The sequence below is a fragment of the Manis pentadactyla genome, chromosome 8 (assembly GCF_030020395.1).
Source record: "Manis pentadactyla isolate mManPen7 chromosome 8, mManPen7.hap1, whole genome shotgun sequence".
Classification (NCBI taxonomy): domain Eukaryota; kingdom Metazoa; phylum Chordata; class Mammalia; order Pholidota; family Manidae; genus Manis; species Manis pentadactyla.
Genome location: NC_080026.1, coordinates 114,032,272 through 114,047,794, shown reverse-complemented (window position 1 = coordinate 114,047,794; position 15,523 = coordinate 114,032,272). Strand labels below are relative to the sequence as shown.

The following is a 15,523-nucleotide window of genomic DNA, read 5'->3' as shown; positions in this document are numbered from 1 at the left end:
AAAAGAAACCTGCACAGCTGCAGCTGCACAGATGGGGAGAAGGTGGCCATCACTGCAAGGAAACCATCCCCTGGCTGGACTACCGGCAGCCATAGGATGGTGGTTGGGCCACTGTGGTCCCAGGCCCAGAGGGCTTCTCCTGCAGAGCCAAGGGGGGAAATAGTGTGGCAAGGGAGGGCAGATCCTCACTGCCATCCACCCCTGCCCTCCCCAGGCCTCACTCTGCAAAAAAGCCTGAGAAACAAGTTCTTGCCTTGGGAGTGGCCAGTCAGCTGGGCAGGGCATAGCCACCATGTAATGCTCTCCTCTTCCTCACTGGTGTTTCAACCTACAGTTGAGCTTCAAGGGGCACAGCCAGGCTGTCCCTGGCCTCCTTCTGCCCCAGGAAAATGAGCATGCCCTTGTTCAGGCCTCCCTGGACTGCCAGGGAGGGGGAGGGGGGCAGCTTCCTAACTCCTTTTGGAGGCAACTCGTTGAGCAGGTCCTCCTCCACCCCATCCATCCTACAGTTTTCATTCTTGCAGGTGCGCTTATAAACCACCACCCTTCCCCAGGTTGGGCAGTCTTGGGCAGTGGCTGAACCTGTTTCCTCCTTTGTAAAGGGATGTTAAGACCTTCCTCTTAGCAGGGATGTGAGGATTAAATGAAGTATGTAATATTAAGGCGGTTCTCAAGCAGGAGGGCCGGAGGGAGTAGGAGGAAGGTATCAGAAATGCAGGTCCCTGGGCCTCAGCCCCAGCATTCTGATTCACTGGGGTCTGAGCCCAAACCTCAGGAAGCACAGAAGCCTCGGAGAAGAGGAGCCCCTCACCCTTGGCTGCGCAGGCAAATCACCCTGGAGCTTAACAAGCACCCCAAAAGCCCAGGCTACGGCCAGACCTCCAGAGTAGGAATCTCAGGGGGTCTCCATGCAGTCCACTCCCTTCCCCGTGAACCAAAGCCTGGCAATTGGCTATTTTTTTGATCCCCAGGAAAACACAGGGCATTTCCTCTAGTCTCCAGGTAGAACCGCACCAGCCCCTTTGGAGCACTTAACAACCTCCAGCATTTTAGAGACCTGAGAGGCTTCCCTGAGGACTGGTGAATGAATGGAGGGGCACGGGCAGGAGGATTGTGGAGGCAAGGTTTGGAAAACAGCCCGATCCAGAGTCTGGGGTGGTTCCTCAGTGGAGGGCAGGGCAGGCTCCAGGCTGGGGTAATCCAGGGCAGGTAAGTGGAGGCCAGGAGGTACTGAGGTATTGCCAAGTGACTGGATTTCAACCCAGTGCTCACTTAGAAGCTCAACGTTCTTGCAGTTGTCCCTGTAGTGTGCTGTGCCCACACCCCTACTGAATCCCCAGGTTACAGCCTGGTCCTTTCAAGAGAAAGTCCTATCTGTTGAACATTCATCCTACAGCCAATATTTATCCATCACTTACCAGGCCCGGGGGATGTCATGGGAGGAAAGAAGTGACAGTGCGACCTCAGGGATCCTTGGGTCTGGGGCAGGGGCATGCTCTCATCAAAGGGTCACACAAATCTGTAATTACAGGGAGGCCAACAGGAGAGGGGGAAGGATGTCCAGGAAGATAGTAAAGGAGGTGACCTTTCAGTCGTGACTTAAAAGACTGGGAGGGGAAGCGCTGCAGGGCTGGGAGCGGGCTCCCAGCGTGGGGCAGGGCCTGGGTTCTAGTGCCTACCCTTCCGGGGCCCCAATTTCCCTACTCAGGAAGTGCCCGAGCACCTGCCTCTCCCGCCCCATCCGCCGGGGGCGGAGAAGGTGCCTGGGAAAGGGTACGGAGTGCCCAGGAGCCCCTCCCGTGGGCCGGGCGGGGCTGGGCGGGGTCCCGAGGCTCGCGGCGGGTCGCGCCCGGAGGCGGCAGGCGCGGGACCCGTGGGCGGGCGCGGCGCGCAGTGCGTGCGGCTGCGGAGCGCGCGGCTCGCCAGCCGCCGGCATCACATGAGCAGCGGCGGCGGGGGACCCAGCGCAGCCCCGGGTGGGGGCGCCTCGCGCCTCGGCCCGGCCCTAACCATGTCCGTCTGTTGTTGCTTCTTTTTCAGGGACTACGGCAGCTCCAAGAGGAAATCAGGTAAGGGCGCCTCCGGGCGTCTCCCCCTCCGGCCTCCCTCCCGCCGCCGCTCGCGCGTCCCCGGTCCTGCGGAGGACTTTCTGGGGCTTGCGCTTGCCTGCCCGCCCTGCGGTCCTGCGGTCCTGCGGTCCTGCGGGGCCGGGCTTCTCCCTGCAGTTGCCCCCTTCCCCGGTCCACACCCGCTGGGCTGTCTGGTACTCACTCCTTCCGCTCGCACCGAGCCCCGCGGGCCCTCCCCCGTGGGATTGCGAAGTGCGGGGGTGTCTTGTGAAGGGCCTAAGCCCCCCGACGACGTCGGCAGCCGGATCCTTCACCCCCGGGTTTTTGTGCCCATTGCCGAGCACTGCTGTGACCTCTCCTGGGTCCTTTCCGCGGTGCGGCCGTGATGGAAGGGGTAATGGAGACCCAAGATTCTCTGTGGAAGGTGAGAGGCGGGACTGCAAAGGGGGTCGTACTAGAGTGCAGTGAGGTTCTGACGCCTGCAGCTCAGACCTTCCCCTCCTCCCCCAACTCTAAGCGCATTCCCCTTGCCGCGGGGGTGGGGGCTCTGCGTGGTGGCACCAGACCGGGATGGAGGGGCCGACCCGCCCTGGCATCGGCCTGACAGGTGCCCGGGCCACCGGAGTTTGCGAAGGGGGTGGAGACAGGCAGAGAGGCGGGGCACCTCGGACGCCGGGCGCAGGGCGCAGCCGCCTGGGGTCAGAAAATTTCTCGCTGGATTGAGGAGGCGGGGCTCCGCACACGCCAGGCTGTGGACAGGCTGAAGTTAACTGGGGTAGGACGGTCCCTAGGAGTTAGGGCTGGGTGTGCAGTGGGGGAGAGGGCGGGCTGGAGCATCTGTGTGGCGCGTATTTATGGGGGTGGTGAGTTGCGAGGGTGGGCAGCCATCTGGGGATCTGGCCCTTGGGGATGTGGCTCACGTTATTGGCACCTGTAGGGAGATATATGTGCCCAAGTGCCTTGGCCAATGGGTCAGAGATGTGTGCACCTGTGTGATGGATGGGATGTGAATTGGGATAAGTGTAATTGTGTGGTGTTTCTGAGGAAGAATTTGTTTTGTGTGTGCAAGTGCTTATGTTTCGGGACCAGAAAAGTTGTTTCCTGGTTTATGTATTGGAGGGCAGTGTGTATGTAGTGGCGCGTGTGTCCCTGTGTGGGTGTTTCCTTGTTTGAGTGCACGGGTATTTAATGGAGTGTATGTGCCGTGGTGGGATTGTCTGGTCGTGGGTTGTGTGTCCGTGTGTGAGTGTGTACCTGTTTGGGGTGTGTCTAGCGTGGGATGAGATGTGTGTGTGCACATGTTGTGCAGGGGAGGGCTGTCTCTGGCCTGTCCCCCCAGTGGTACAGAAGAGTATGTCGTCTGTGAGCAGGAGTGCAGGCTGTATTACAGACCTGAGGAGTTGAGCATTGCCACACCTGTCACTTGTTGTCAGAGCCGCGGAGGGAGAACTGGGGAAGGGCAAAGCTGAAATTGTTTTTCACAGCCCCTATCCAAGAAACTTGCCCTGGGCCTCAGAGATGTATGGGGTGGACCTGGGCTCATATTCTGGCTCTGTGACCTTAGGTAAGTTTCATAAACCCTCTGCCTCAGTTTCCTCATTTTCTTTAAAACAAAGATGATACTACTACCTCATATGTACAAGATAAAATAAATTAAGTGAAATAGTCCATCATCATTATCACCATTACTGTCTGAAGCCTTGGGACCTTGGGCGAGTCCCTTCTCTACTCTGGGCCTCAGTTTCCCCCCCATAAGGTCAAAGCCTGGACCAGATAACCTCTCAGGTCCCCCTATCCCCAATCTCTGAGTCTCAGGTTCTGTGCTGCTTCCTAAACACGGTGGGGCCCCACCCAGGCTGCTTCACCCAGGGAAAAAAAAACCAGTTCCTCTGCATCCCACTGTCAGTCCAAGAAAGGGATGGAGGGAGAAATTTAGCTTACATTGGTGTGTTTATGATATTGGTCACTTAGAGTCATGGTTCAAGCTCTGGAGCCAGACAGCAGGAGCTTGAGTCTGGCCTTTCTCCTCCAAGATCTTGGGCAGCTTTCTTACCCTTTCTGTCCTATTGTCTCTCCTGTAAGTCGGGGATAATATTCATATCCACCTTGTAATGGTTAATTTTATGTGCCAACTTGGCTGGGCCATGGTGTCCAAATATTTGGTGAAGCATTATTCTGGATGTTTCTGTCACGGTCTCTTTTGGATAAGATTAACATTTAAATCACTGGACTTGGAGTAAAGCAGATTATCCTCTGTAATATGGGTTGGCCTCATCCAGTCAGTCGAAGGCCTTAATCGCTCTGTGCCTCTGCAGGAAGACCCCATCTTCTTCCTTGGCCTGTTGGCTTCCACCCTTGCTGTTCTCCACACCACTGCTAGAGGGAGCTCTTCAAAACAAATCATAATGTGTTTTCCTGCTTACATTCCCCCAAAACTTCCCATCCCACCCAGAGTAAACTCCTTATACTGGCTTACAGAGCCCTCTGTGCTTTGGGCCTAGCCTGCTGTCATGCCCTGGGCTCATCCCCTCTTCTGCTTCCCACCCGCCACACACGCATATTCCCCTCCATCCCCAGGAACTTCTGCTCAGCCACACCAGGCACCCTAAGCCGTCACCTTGACCCTTACCCTCCAGATTCTTTAAGCACATCAAGCCTGTTCTGTCCAAGTTGCCTTTGCACTTGCTGTTCCCTCTGCCTGGAGTGCTACTCCCTGATCTTTCATGGGGCTGGCTCCTTAAGATTTTTGCTTAACTGTCACCTCAGAGAAGCCATCCCATCCTCCACTGGCTGCTCCCTCAGGTCACCCTGCTTCTTCCCTGTATGTCACTGACCACACTCTAATTGTCTTATGGGTCTTGTTTATTATCTGTGTCCCACCATCTTGAGAGCAGAGACCCACACTAGTAGCAAGTCCCTTTGTGCTTGTTGAATGGTCAGGTGGATGGAAGAATGTGTGCATGTGTGAGTGAACACAGGTCAGGAAAGAGAGGCCACTGCTGCCTCAAATCGGGGGATGTTATCTGGGAAGGGGAGGGATTTCTCTGGCTGGGGACGGAGGGCAGGAGGCTTTGGTAACCAAGAGACAACACTTGCACAAAGGTGGAACAGCAGGACCGAGCATGGCTTGTTTGGATTCCAGATACTTCAGCTGACCTTACTGAGCACCAGCTCTATGCCAGGTACCGTGTAAGGTATTATGAGTTTACAGGAATGTGCCTTTCTGTCCTTGAGGAGTTTGCAATCTGCTGAGGGTGATGAAGTGTATATACGAGAATGTACTGTTAGACAGAGGGAAGCCAGGAAGTGACGTGTTTCCTAAGGAAGAGCAGTCAGGCCAAGCGTACAGCCAGCGGGGTGGGAGCATGCTGGCCTGCCCTTGCCAAGGCGTGGCAGGGAGGCTGGTGCTGGCATGGAAAATAGGGGAGGGCAAGGTGGCAGGAGGTGAGAGCAGAGATGCGGCTGGGGGTGGGGGAAGTGGCATAGAACATGTAGGCCCTTGCAGGCCTCTAAAGGATTTCGACTTTCAGTGTGAGATGAAAAGGCCCCGACAGGTTATGAGCAGACTTGGCTGATCTGACTTGGCTCCCAGAAGGATGTTTCTGACTGGTGAGTGGAGAGGGACAGGAGGGGGAGACAGGCAAGAGATGATGAGGACCCTGGCAGCAGTGCGGCTGTGGCTGGAGTTCGGTGATAGGCTGTGGGCTGTGAGGGAGTTGTGTGGGTGCTGGGGAGGGTCAGGTCGGCCTCCCATTCTCAGCCACACAACGGGCTGGTCATGGGACCTCGGGCAGCTCCCTGCACCTGTTCTGTTGTTTCAGTCAGGGTGCAGCTAGAGAAGCAGAACCAGTGGGAGCGATATAGTAAGAGATTTCTTGCAAGGAATTGGCGTATGCAGTTGTGGGGGCTGGCTAGGCAAGTCTGAAATCCAAGAACAGGCCAGTGCCTGGTCCACAGGTGAAACCCCTTCTTCAGTGAAGCCGGAGCTCTGCCCTTACGGCCTTCCAGCTGATTGACCCTCACCCTCCAAGAGTATCTGGGATAATCTCAAAGTAAACTAATTATGGACTTTTATCAGATCTGCAAAATACCTTCCTCAGTAACAGCTGGAGTGGCATGTGGTTGAATAACTGGGGACTGTTGCCTATCCAGGTTGATGTATAAAACTGACTGTCACATCTGTAAGATGACACGTCCCCGTAGCAGTGACCTGGTAGGAAGACCCAGAGGGTTCAAGGAGGTGAAGGGCTTTGTGCCATGGCTGGCCCAGGAAGGGCCTGTTGCCGTGATCGGCATCCTGAGGGCTGTTCCAGGAGCTCAGCGGGGGCTGAGCAGGCCCCAGAACAGGGGGTTCTCTTCAGACCTGAAAAAAACCAAATGGTGCTCTCTGAGTCATAGGAAAGCAGCATTTCTCCAGGGCCCGTGGCTGGGAGTTCTGAACTTCGCCACGAGGGGGCGCAAGCGGCCACGGATCCTGTGGGATCATCCTGGCCACGGGATTGTTGCGCGGCGGGAGGTCTGATGCTCCATCCCACCCGGAGTCCTGTGATGAGCTGCAGCTCGTTTAAATGTAAATGAGGTTGCTCAAGAGTGTTCCAAGTTTGTTCTTTTTGGGTAAGTGTTGATGTTCCTCCCGAAATCCTGTTTACTTTGTACTTTTCCTTGGAAAATTGGTGAGTTCAGCCCGACTTCCGTGTTAGTGATCACGAAGTCCGCGTCACTGGACAGAGTTAATGAGGTCGGTGGTACTGTAGTTTCACGGCGGTGCAGCACGTTGCTTGGAGTTAAGAGTTTAGGTTTTGGCATCAGACAGACAGGTTTGAGCCCCGGCTCTGCCATGTGTTTGCTCTGTGACTGGCAAGTTACTCAACTTCTGACCTTCATGCCCCCGTATGGAAAATGGGGATAAAAATAGCACCTGCCTCATTAAATGTAAGGACCCAAGTAGCAGAAGGGCCTGGCACATAACAAGTTCCCAATAATAGTAGCTGCCATTGTTATTATTGTTTTAATTATGGATAGGTTCTGAAAGGAGGGGAGAAGTTGGTCTGATCTTCGATTTGTGAGTAAAAAGATCCACTTGAAGCATTAATTTCCATTCTGTGAGCCCTAGGCCTGGTCCAAGAGAAAAGGGGACCTAGGCTTGGCCATTGCTCAGTATCCTGTAGAGTTAAGAACATGGACTCTGGAGGCAGAATGCCTAGTTTCATGTCCCAGCTCTGCTGGCTGTGTGGTCTTAGGCAAGTCCTTAACTTCCCTGTGCCTCTGTTTCCTCATTTATGAAATGGGAATAATGATAGCACTTCATCAAGTTGTTTGAGGCTTGAATACAAGTTAATACACATGAGGTGTTAATTCCAGCACTGTGGCTGGCATGGTAAACACTCACTAAGGGTTAAGCTATTTTTATTACATGTAGGAAGGAGCACTGTAGGTCCAGCTCTCAAACAGGAGAGACCACTGGTTTGCTGTTTGCCATCCTCCAGGAGCGACTCCTCTCAATCAGATGAGAAGGTGGAGAACGTACCATCTCATAGTTGCCAGTAGCCTTACAGCAACCCAGGCAGGCGGTCTTGTCCCCGTTTTATAGACTAAGAAAGGTAGGTTAAGGAACTTGCCCAAGATCACCTAGCCAGGTAGACACAGGATTTGAATCTGTCCTTGTGATCTAAACCCCTTTCCTCTAGAAGTCTGTTCCATCCTGAGCTGAGGCTCGAGGGGTTCCCAGGTGACCAGGACTTTGTCTGAAGGCTTCTAGCAGGAGGTTCCATAGACTGGGAGGGGGGCTGCCCCAAGAGAACCCTCCTGAGGTTTCTAGCAGGAACCTATTAGTCATAAGGGATTCTTAATTGTGTTAAGGGTCCCTTTGCAGGGTGTGCCTCTTATCCCCTTAGTTTATCTTTGCATGAATTTTGTTTTTAATAAAGTAGGTTGGTTTCAATCAAATCCCACCCGTAAGTACTGGCTACTATAAAATGTTGGTCTACTCAAGGTTAGTCTACCTTCCTCTTCTTACAGATGAAGCAGCACACAGAAGGGCTGCTGCCTGCCCAAGGTGAGGGGTGGGCAGGACCTGTCTCTTGCTGCCTCCAAGCCCTGGTTCAAGGCACAGGTGTGAGGAGGGCCACTGTGGAGAAGAGAAAGTGAGTCTGTCAGGCCTCTGATGCCTCACCTTTGCCCAAGGTGAATGCTCCAGTAGGGCCTAGAGCAGAGCAGGCTCTCTCTTGGTCCTGGGCCTGCCCTGCTCACCAGCCCTAGAGGGAGAGGGACAGAGAGAAAGCAGTCAGCATCAGCCTTTGCTTCCCTGCAGAGGGCTCTTCTGGAGTTCCCTGAGGTTTTCATTCCTGTAACTCCCTGGCCCCATGCAGCACACAGTTCAACTGAGAAAGTAGGATATTGTTGGAGACTCACTGCCACATAGAAGGCAGGATGCGAGTTGTGATCCACAGGCTGTGGGGGTCAAATAGAAAGGGGATAAGCCTAATCAAGATGGGAGAGACTGGAGATGTGACCTGGAGGATGGGAGAGATTGAGATGAGCAGAGGGGTGGGCAGGTGCCCTGGTGGGAACCCTGGGCACGAGCAAGGACTTAGAGGCCAGAATGAGTTTGAGAAATCTGAAGGAAGGGAAGGGAGAGCTGTCCAGCCTGACAGGTGTGGAGAGAGGCCAGGGAAGGAGAAGAGTCTAGAAAAGGAACTTTGGAGACTATATTGGCAAGGCTTTTCAAAGCAATTTCCAAGGCTTTCTTGTCTGCCTGAGCCACCCATCCTCTGAGAAAGGCCCAGGCTGCTTAGTGAACATGGCCAAGATATTCCTGGCACCCTCCAATGGCCTGTTCCAAAAGTGAATGTGTCTCGTGAAGGCATCGCCTTCTGGCACATCTCACCCAGGCTGGTGTTTTTAAACAATTTTTTATTTTCATGGCGCTGGCTCCTCGGTCTGATATCACCCTTGGAGTTCAAACCCAATTAATTGGAAATGAAAGGAGGTTGATTGATTTGGCAGCTGCACAGCCAGCCCATGTGGTAGTGATGTGATGGAGAAAGTGAACACGCTGCTCGTGTGTGTGTGTGTGTGTGTGTGTGTGTCTGTGTGTGCGCCACTAGTCCCCCGTCAGAGGCAGGGGCAGCAAGTGGCAGGCTCCCTGAATCCTGGAATCACCTGTGTCCCTCTCAGCTAGCTGGTAGCCCTGATTCCCCCAGGTCTGCCGGCTTAGCTTTTGTCTTCCCCCTTGCAACTATCACCCAGCGTCTCCTACTAGAAAAAAATGAAGATGATGAAAGGGAGCAACACATGCAAAGCCTAGAAGTGTGCTGCAGAATCGGGAGCCTGCTCACCTAACAAACTGCGGGTTCCCAGCCCTGCTGAATCAGTATCTCTGGGGGTGGCACCCAGGAATCTGCTGTTTTGACAGGTTCTCCCAAGATTCTGAGATGGAGCCACGGTTGAATTTGGAAAGGGTCATCCATGTGGGTTGGTGGCAGTGTGCAGGGTAGACAGGCAGTGAGGTGGCAGGAGGCTCAGCACCCCTGATGGACTCTTGAAGATGCATTCACTGGTCCACCAAGTTAGGGGGCTGGGCCAGCATGGCAAAGGTGGAAAATTTCTCTTTGCCTTCACATTTCAAAACCAACCAATTACAAAAATAACAAATAACTGGTTGCTCACTTCAGTGTTTTGGATTATAGACACATGACAGAAGAGGCAACATTTCCAGTAATGAGGAAGCAATGGAAAAACAAAGACTTGGGAGACATGTGCACCACTTATTGTTTGAGCACCTTTTTTTGATCTAAAGTTACTCTGTTTATAAACAGAAATGTGGCGTGTGTAGCTTAGTTGGCTTGTGGCATTTTTATAATTGGTCAGTTTTGAAATGTGAAGGCAAACAAAAATTTTCCAAGGTTTCAGTTAGAAGTTTGCGGGGAAAAGAGTTTTTCCCGACTCTTTCTGCTTTGCCCCCTGGATCTTGTCACTGCCACATGTGACCCAAACAGCTGGTATGAGGATGTATTTTGTTCATGTTAGAACTGGAGTCTTGTACCAAGAAATCTGGGCCATGTCATCAAGTCCCTCCACTTCTTGCTCTCAGAAGGAAGAACCACCACGTCTTTGTGATCTCCCTGTCATTCTGCTTCTGTGTCATGGGAGAAGGCCCGCCGCAGGTTATCTAGGGGCTCTCCAGATCCACTGGACCACCTTAGGCCTCCTGAGCGTTGGGTCAGACGGGGTTGGGTGCATAACTATTCCCACAGAAAGGTGAGGTCTTTGTAAAACTGATGGCGCACTAGTGACCAGAGGCCAGAGATGATCTTTGTACACTGGTAACAGCCCCCCCGCCCAAATCTTGGAAAGATGCAGATTTTAACACCCCTTGTTCCAGGTCTTTCAGGGTGGGACAGGTTCTTTCGGCCTGTCAGCTCCTGAACTGTGAGAGCCCCACATCAGTTCTCACTTTCATTTCATCACAGGGCTCTAGCTAAGAGGGCCAGTTCTACAGCTGCTTTGATGACCTGGTTTGCTCTCTCTGCTCTAAGTCCATGGCTCGGTTGATACTTGTGCCAGCTCTCTTGGGAGCCGGTGAGAACCCTTGAAGGTTGAATTGATAGGAAGCAAGGTTCTGCATTGCTGCTGATGCTAGATTTCGCTTCTAGAATTGGATGGTTCCTGCCAGGCCCGTAGCTATCCTCACTGGTTCTGCCATGGCTCAGTACCATGGATGATTTGTCCAACAAACATCTGAGTACCTCCTCAGGTCAGGCCCCCACAGTGCAAGCCCAGGGGTACGAAGGCGGTGGATGCAATGTGGGCCTTGTCCTCAGGACTCATAGTTGGGGAGGGGCAGGTAGGAAAGTAAACAGCAGTCATGATACGATGTCCAAGTGCTACAGTGGAGGTGGGGCAGAGTGAGAGGGAGCCTCCCCGAGAGACACACAGCTCCCTGGGTGCCAGATGGGGCTGTCCACCCTTGGGTCACTGAAGTCTTAGATGAGTCAGCCTAAAGAAGAGCGAGAGAGCAGCCGCACAGAGGACGTCTGGCCAGTATCAGCCCTGGCTGTCCAAGCTTGCCACGTCTCCCAAACTCGGCTGAGGCCTGTCGTCTGTACCCCGGCAGTACTTACACCCAGATTATCCGGGGGCGGGGGCTGCTATTTCAGAGATACTATTGCAGCTGGCCAGTATTCACTAAAGCTATGGAAGCTTAAAAAGTTCTAATTCTAAAATTAATACATGTGCCTGACTGAGTTGGAGAGAACTTGCCCAAGGGCCACCTCTGACCATTTCCTTACCATTAGGAGGACTCCGGCTTTCTGCAGTCTGCTGGGGGACACATGTCCTTGCCCATGAAGGGAGGGCATGAGTCCTGAGTCCATACGGTTCCAGGGCCATGTGGAATTAGGAGGTACCTGACATTGGGGGGTGCTCATTAAATATCTAACAGACTGGTCCCTGATGGTCAAGGAATCTCCATCGGTGACTCTCCAGCGGTTGATGATAGACCACAATTGACAGGACAGAGAAAGAAGCCCTTTAATGTCATAGGAAGACCAGAGAGTGGCCCTACCTTCCCACATTGTGCAGTGAGCCAGGGCAGGGCACTCTGAGCACCGTCTAGTTCCTGGCCTCTCCCTGGACTAGAAGCTCTGCTTTAGCCAGAGCCCCTGAGCTGTGGTGCCGAAGGGTTAGCTCCATGCTCTCCAGAGAACTCACACACTCTCAACCATCCCCAGCCCTCCCAGCCCTCCCAGCCGTGCCTTCTGGGAATAGCTCGGTCACATGACAGCCAGATGTGGGGATTTCCCGAGCTGCGTGTGTGTGTGTGTGTGTGTGTGTGTGTGTGTGTGTGTGTGCGCGCGCGCGCGCTTGCTTGCTTGCACTGCTCCGCTTACGTGGCATCTGAGACCCAGGATTGGTCCAGACCCACTCAGAGAAGGAGTCGGGTGGGAGTGAGGAGAGGCCCAGAGGCTCCCAGTACTGCTCCGAGCTCCACTGAGCACTGCTCCCACCAGACATTGTAGATAAGCCAGTTGTTCCTGCTCGTACTCCCATTTCCTGCAACATCTGTCTTGCCGTAGACCATACTGGTTATGGATACAATTTTTAAAAATCTCTTTCAAGGGCTTTACAGAAGATGCTGGAAGCCAGCAGCCTTCCAGGGATGTTTTGCTGGGTTTGGGACCTGCCCATGATCCTCCCTGCCCAGCACTAGCGAGGCTAAGGTCTTTCCCAGCCTGAAGAGTTCTGTAGGTGGCTTAAGAGGTGAAACCTGGATCAGAGACAGAGCAGAGTTCTGGGTGCTAAGAAGGCTGCCAGGCAGAGTGGTGTGCGTCCTTCCATCAGCACTAAGGATTTATCAGGCACCACTAACTGTGTTTGTGGTGCTGCAAGGATGCTGACACGTTTAAGATCCTAAAGGAACCTAAGATCTGATTGAAGAGACTTAAAACAAATTTTGATTAAGCACCTATTGGGTGCAAGGCACTTGCCAACAGAGCCCTAGCCAGAGGCTCTGGGGTCAGTTGACACGGCAGCAGTGCAGAGATCCTGCCCCGGGCAGCATGGTGGGGGCTGGCAGACCTTGCAGAGGGGCCATCTTGAGCCTCAGTTCTGGAGGGAACTCTGGCACTGGCCCGTGCCCCCTCATCCCCACCCCAGTACTGCTGCAGCTGACGGCAGTGTCCAGCCAGATGTCAGCTGAAATGTTGTGATTCCTGCCCCAAAGGTAGGGTCTCATTACAGATATGAGGCCTTCACGACTCAGCCCTGTTGCATCTTCCCCCATGAGCCCCCACCAGGGTCCAGCCTGCCCTCCAGCCAGGTCTGAGCAGCCTCGGGGAGTGAGGATGTCCTTGAGGGGTGGTCCCGATAGTGCCAGGCCAGTGGACGAGGGACCCACACTGCCTTCCCCAAGCCGGCCCGACTCCTCGTGTGGGCAGGGATGCCTGAGACTGTGTCTGTTGTCATAAACATCTGTGCCTGCCTCTGAAGCTGGGAGACAGAGTGGAGAGTCCTCGGTCTGAGCCCGGGGCCCCAGCTGTGCACATACATGGTAGAGGCACACTGAACAGTTGGTTGTTGATCCATTGATAATCTGACAGCCAGAGTTCAGTCTGGAGAAAACAAAACACTGCACTTTTTGTGGCCCTCAGATGGGAGTGTTGGGACCCTGCTGTTGACTCCGTCACTCCCTCATGGCTCTTGGGGAAACAACCAGGCGAGAAACAGACGGCATGGCGGGGGGTCTGGGGGGTGGGAGACGCTGGAGCTGCCTGCCTCATCCTGCTTCACCCGCCTGTGTCTGCTACTGCCTCGTCCTCACAGATACAGGCTCTGGCTTGGAGAACCGGCAGGGTGGGGGCGCTGGGGGGATATCCCAGTAAGTGGGAAAGGACCACCAAGGCAGACCACCCCAGGGAGGGGTGGGGGTGGCTAGGATCCTGGAACACTGAACAGTGTTGAGTTTGTCTCTTCTCTGCACACAACGCCTCAGCATGGGGAGAGGTGAGAACCTGAGAACTGAGGGGGAGGCCGCACCCCCAGGGGCTGCTGTGGGGCCAGGCAGCTGCTGTGATTGGGGGCTCAGGACCCCGCCGACCTCTCCACCAGCACCGCTCTGTCTACCCACGGTGCCTCTGAATAACCACAGCTCCTGTCCTTCACCGGGAAGCTTCGGGCCTTCTCAGCAGTGGGATGGCAGACCCACCCACCTCCGCTGCTGGGGAGCCCCTCCGGCAGCTGCCATGCTCTGCAGGGCATCCGGGCTTCTCTGCCCACACCGTTTGGTCTGGGCCAATTCTGCTGCCCTAGCCGTGCCTAGGCAGGCGCCTTGGACTTGGTCCCTAAGGGGCTGTGGAATGGCTCCAGGCCCAGGCCCAGCCCCAATCCCACCCCATTCCCCACCTGAGCCGGAAACTGACTGTTCTCTGACTGCATAGCTCAGCAGCCCAAGGCTCAGTGGTGCATTCCTACCCCGGGTTGGGCTGCCCCCATGTGGACTCTGGATTCTGGGAAAGGCAGCTTCTGGGGAAGGAGGCAGACCCTTTCTTACTGAGAGCAGAATGAATAGGAATATGGATGCATTTTCAAAGAAAAGCCCAGCAGAAATAAATGAGTCTTGGACAATGGCTGGGAAGAATCCAGTGAATGAAGTCCCCTATTTAGGCCCCTCTCTTCAGTTCCCAGCCAGCCTGCCTAGGCTCAAGTCTGGCCTATCACTTCCTTGCTGTGGGGGCCTTGGGAAGAACCTTAACTTCCCTGAGCCTCAGTTTATGCATCTCTTACATACAGATTGTTGTAAGGATTAAATTAGATCATGCTTATTAACTGTTCAGCCTAGCACGAGTATTAAAAGAGTGGGAACTGTTAGAATAGTACTAGCCCCAGCCCTGCCACTCGTTTGCTGTGTGATCTCAGATAAATTACTTCCTCTCTCTTGTCCCGAGTGCCCCCACATTCCTTCCAGCCTTTGGAGTACCACCGAGAAGCCACAGATGTGGGGACAAGGGAACTGGAGACAGACAATGGCCTGTCTTCCCATTTAGGATTGCTTTCTGTCTTTAAGGTGATACCCATTAAAAATTCAACTGAAAAACTACTGAATTTCTCCATGAGTATTTCTGTTTATTTAGCTCAGAATTCTGTGGCCCAGAACCTCAAGCCTTGGTCAGCACCAGCTACGTAATTTACAGGACCTCTTGTTCATAAATCATTAAATATTTCAAATGGGAGACAGAAGGACATTAAACCAGGCACAGGACCCTTCCAAGTGTGGGGCCCTGTGCAGACTGCTCAGATCACCCCGCCTGAAGCCAGCCCCCTCTTGGAGGCTGTGCACATGCATGGGAGGCGGGGCCAGGGGTCTGAGCTGCTCTGTAGCAGCATTAACCCCTCACCCCTCTCCAGTCCAAGGGCATGATTTTTTCATGCCATAAGTATTTATGGCAAACTAGAGGCTGCTATTCAACCTGGGGCAAGCCACATAGAGATGCCCGTGTGAACAGCCTGTCACACATTAAAACTGCACACTTCCAATCTTCCACCCCTGTGACTTTTGATTAAAAGTCACGTTTGAACCATTGCTTGTGCTCTGTCTTAGCCAACTGAATTCATGCCATGCTTTTTCCGGATGGTATTTGTATCACCTTCACCATTGTAAAAGCCTCTGTTTCTGCTGTTCTGAGCATAATGACCTATTTCTGGCCTCCTAAAATGAATACAGATCCTATAGGCCAAACTACTTCTTTGTAAGAGAAGTACTTCGTGCTTCGTGAGGGCTGCTGTAAAAATTTGAGCTGCTGTATTTCCACGACAGTACAGTGCCTCCAACAAGGGATATGCTCCACTCATGGAAAAGTAACTTCTACTAAGTTAACAGGACTAGCTGCTATCAGGCCCTGATTAGTTAAGGAACTGAAAGCAGTGGTTGAGTTTCCTCGTAGCCTGGTACAAAGGAA

At 53.6% G+C, this 15,523-nt stretch overlaps 1 protein-coding gene across 6 annotated transcripts in view; it reads left to right on the top strand.

The window, feature by feature from the left end:
- SH3PXD2A (SH3 and PX domains 2A) overlaps positions 1 to 15,523 on the top strand; it is a 220,831-nt gene that overhangs the window by 143,481 nt on the left and 61,827 nt on the right. For 4 of the 6 annotated variants that reach the window (XM_036898463.2, XM_036898461.2, XM_036898464.2 and 1 more), the window contains one exon: positions 2,041 to 2,069. The exons of 1 other annotated variant lie outside the window; for it this stretch is intronic. In XM_036898463.2, the coding sequence (XP_036754358.2) occupies positions 2,041 to 2,069 (29 nt within the window). Of the gene's footprint in view, positions 1 to 1,996; positions 2,070 to 15,523 lie in introns of those variants that run through there. One more of the 6 variants, XM_057506278.1, reaches the window with a different exon arrangement.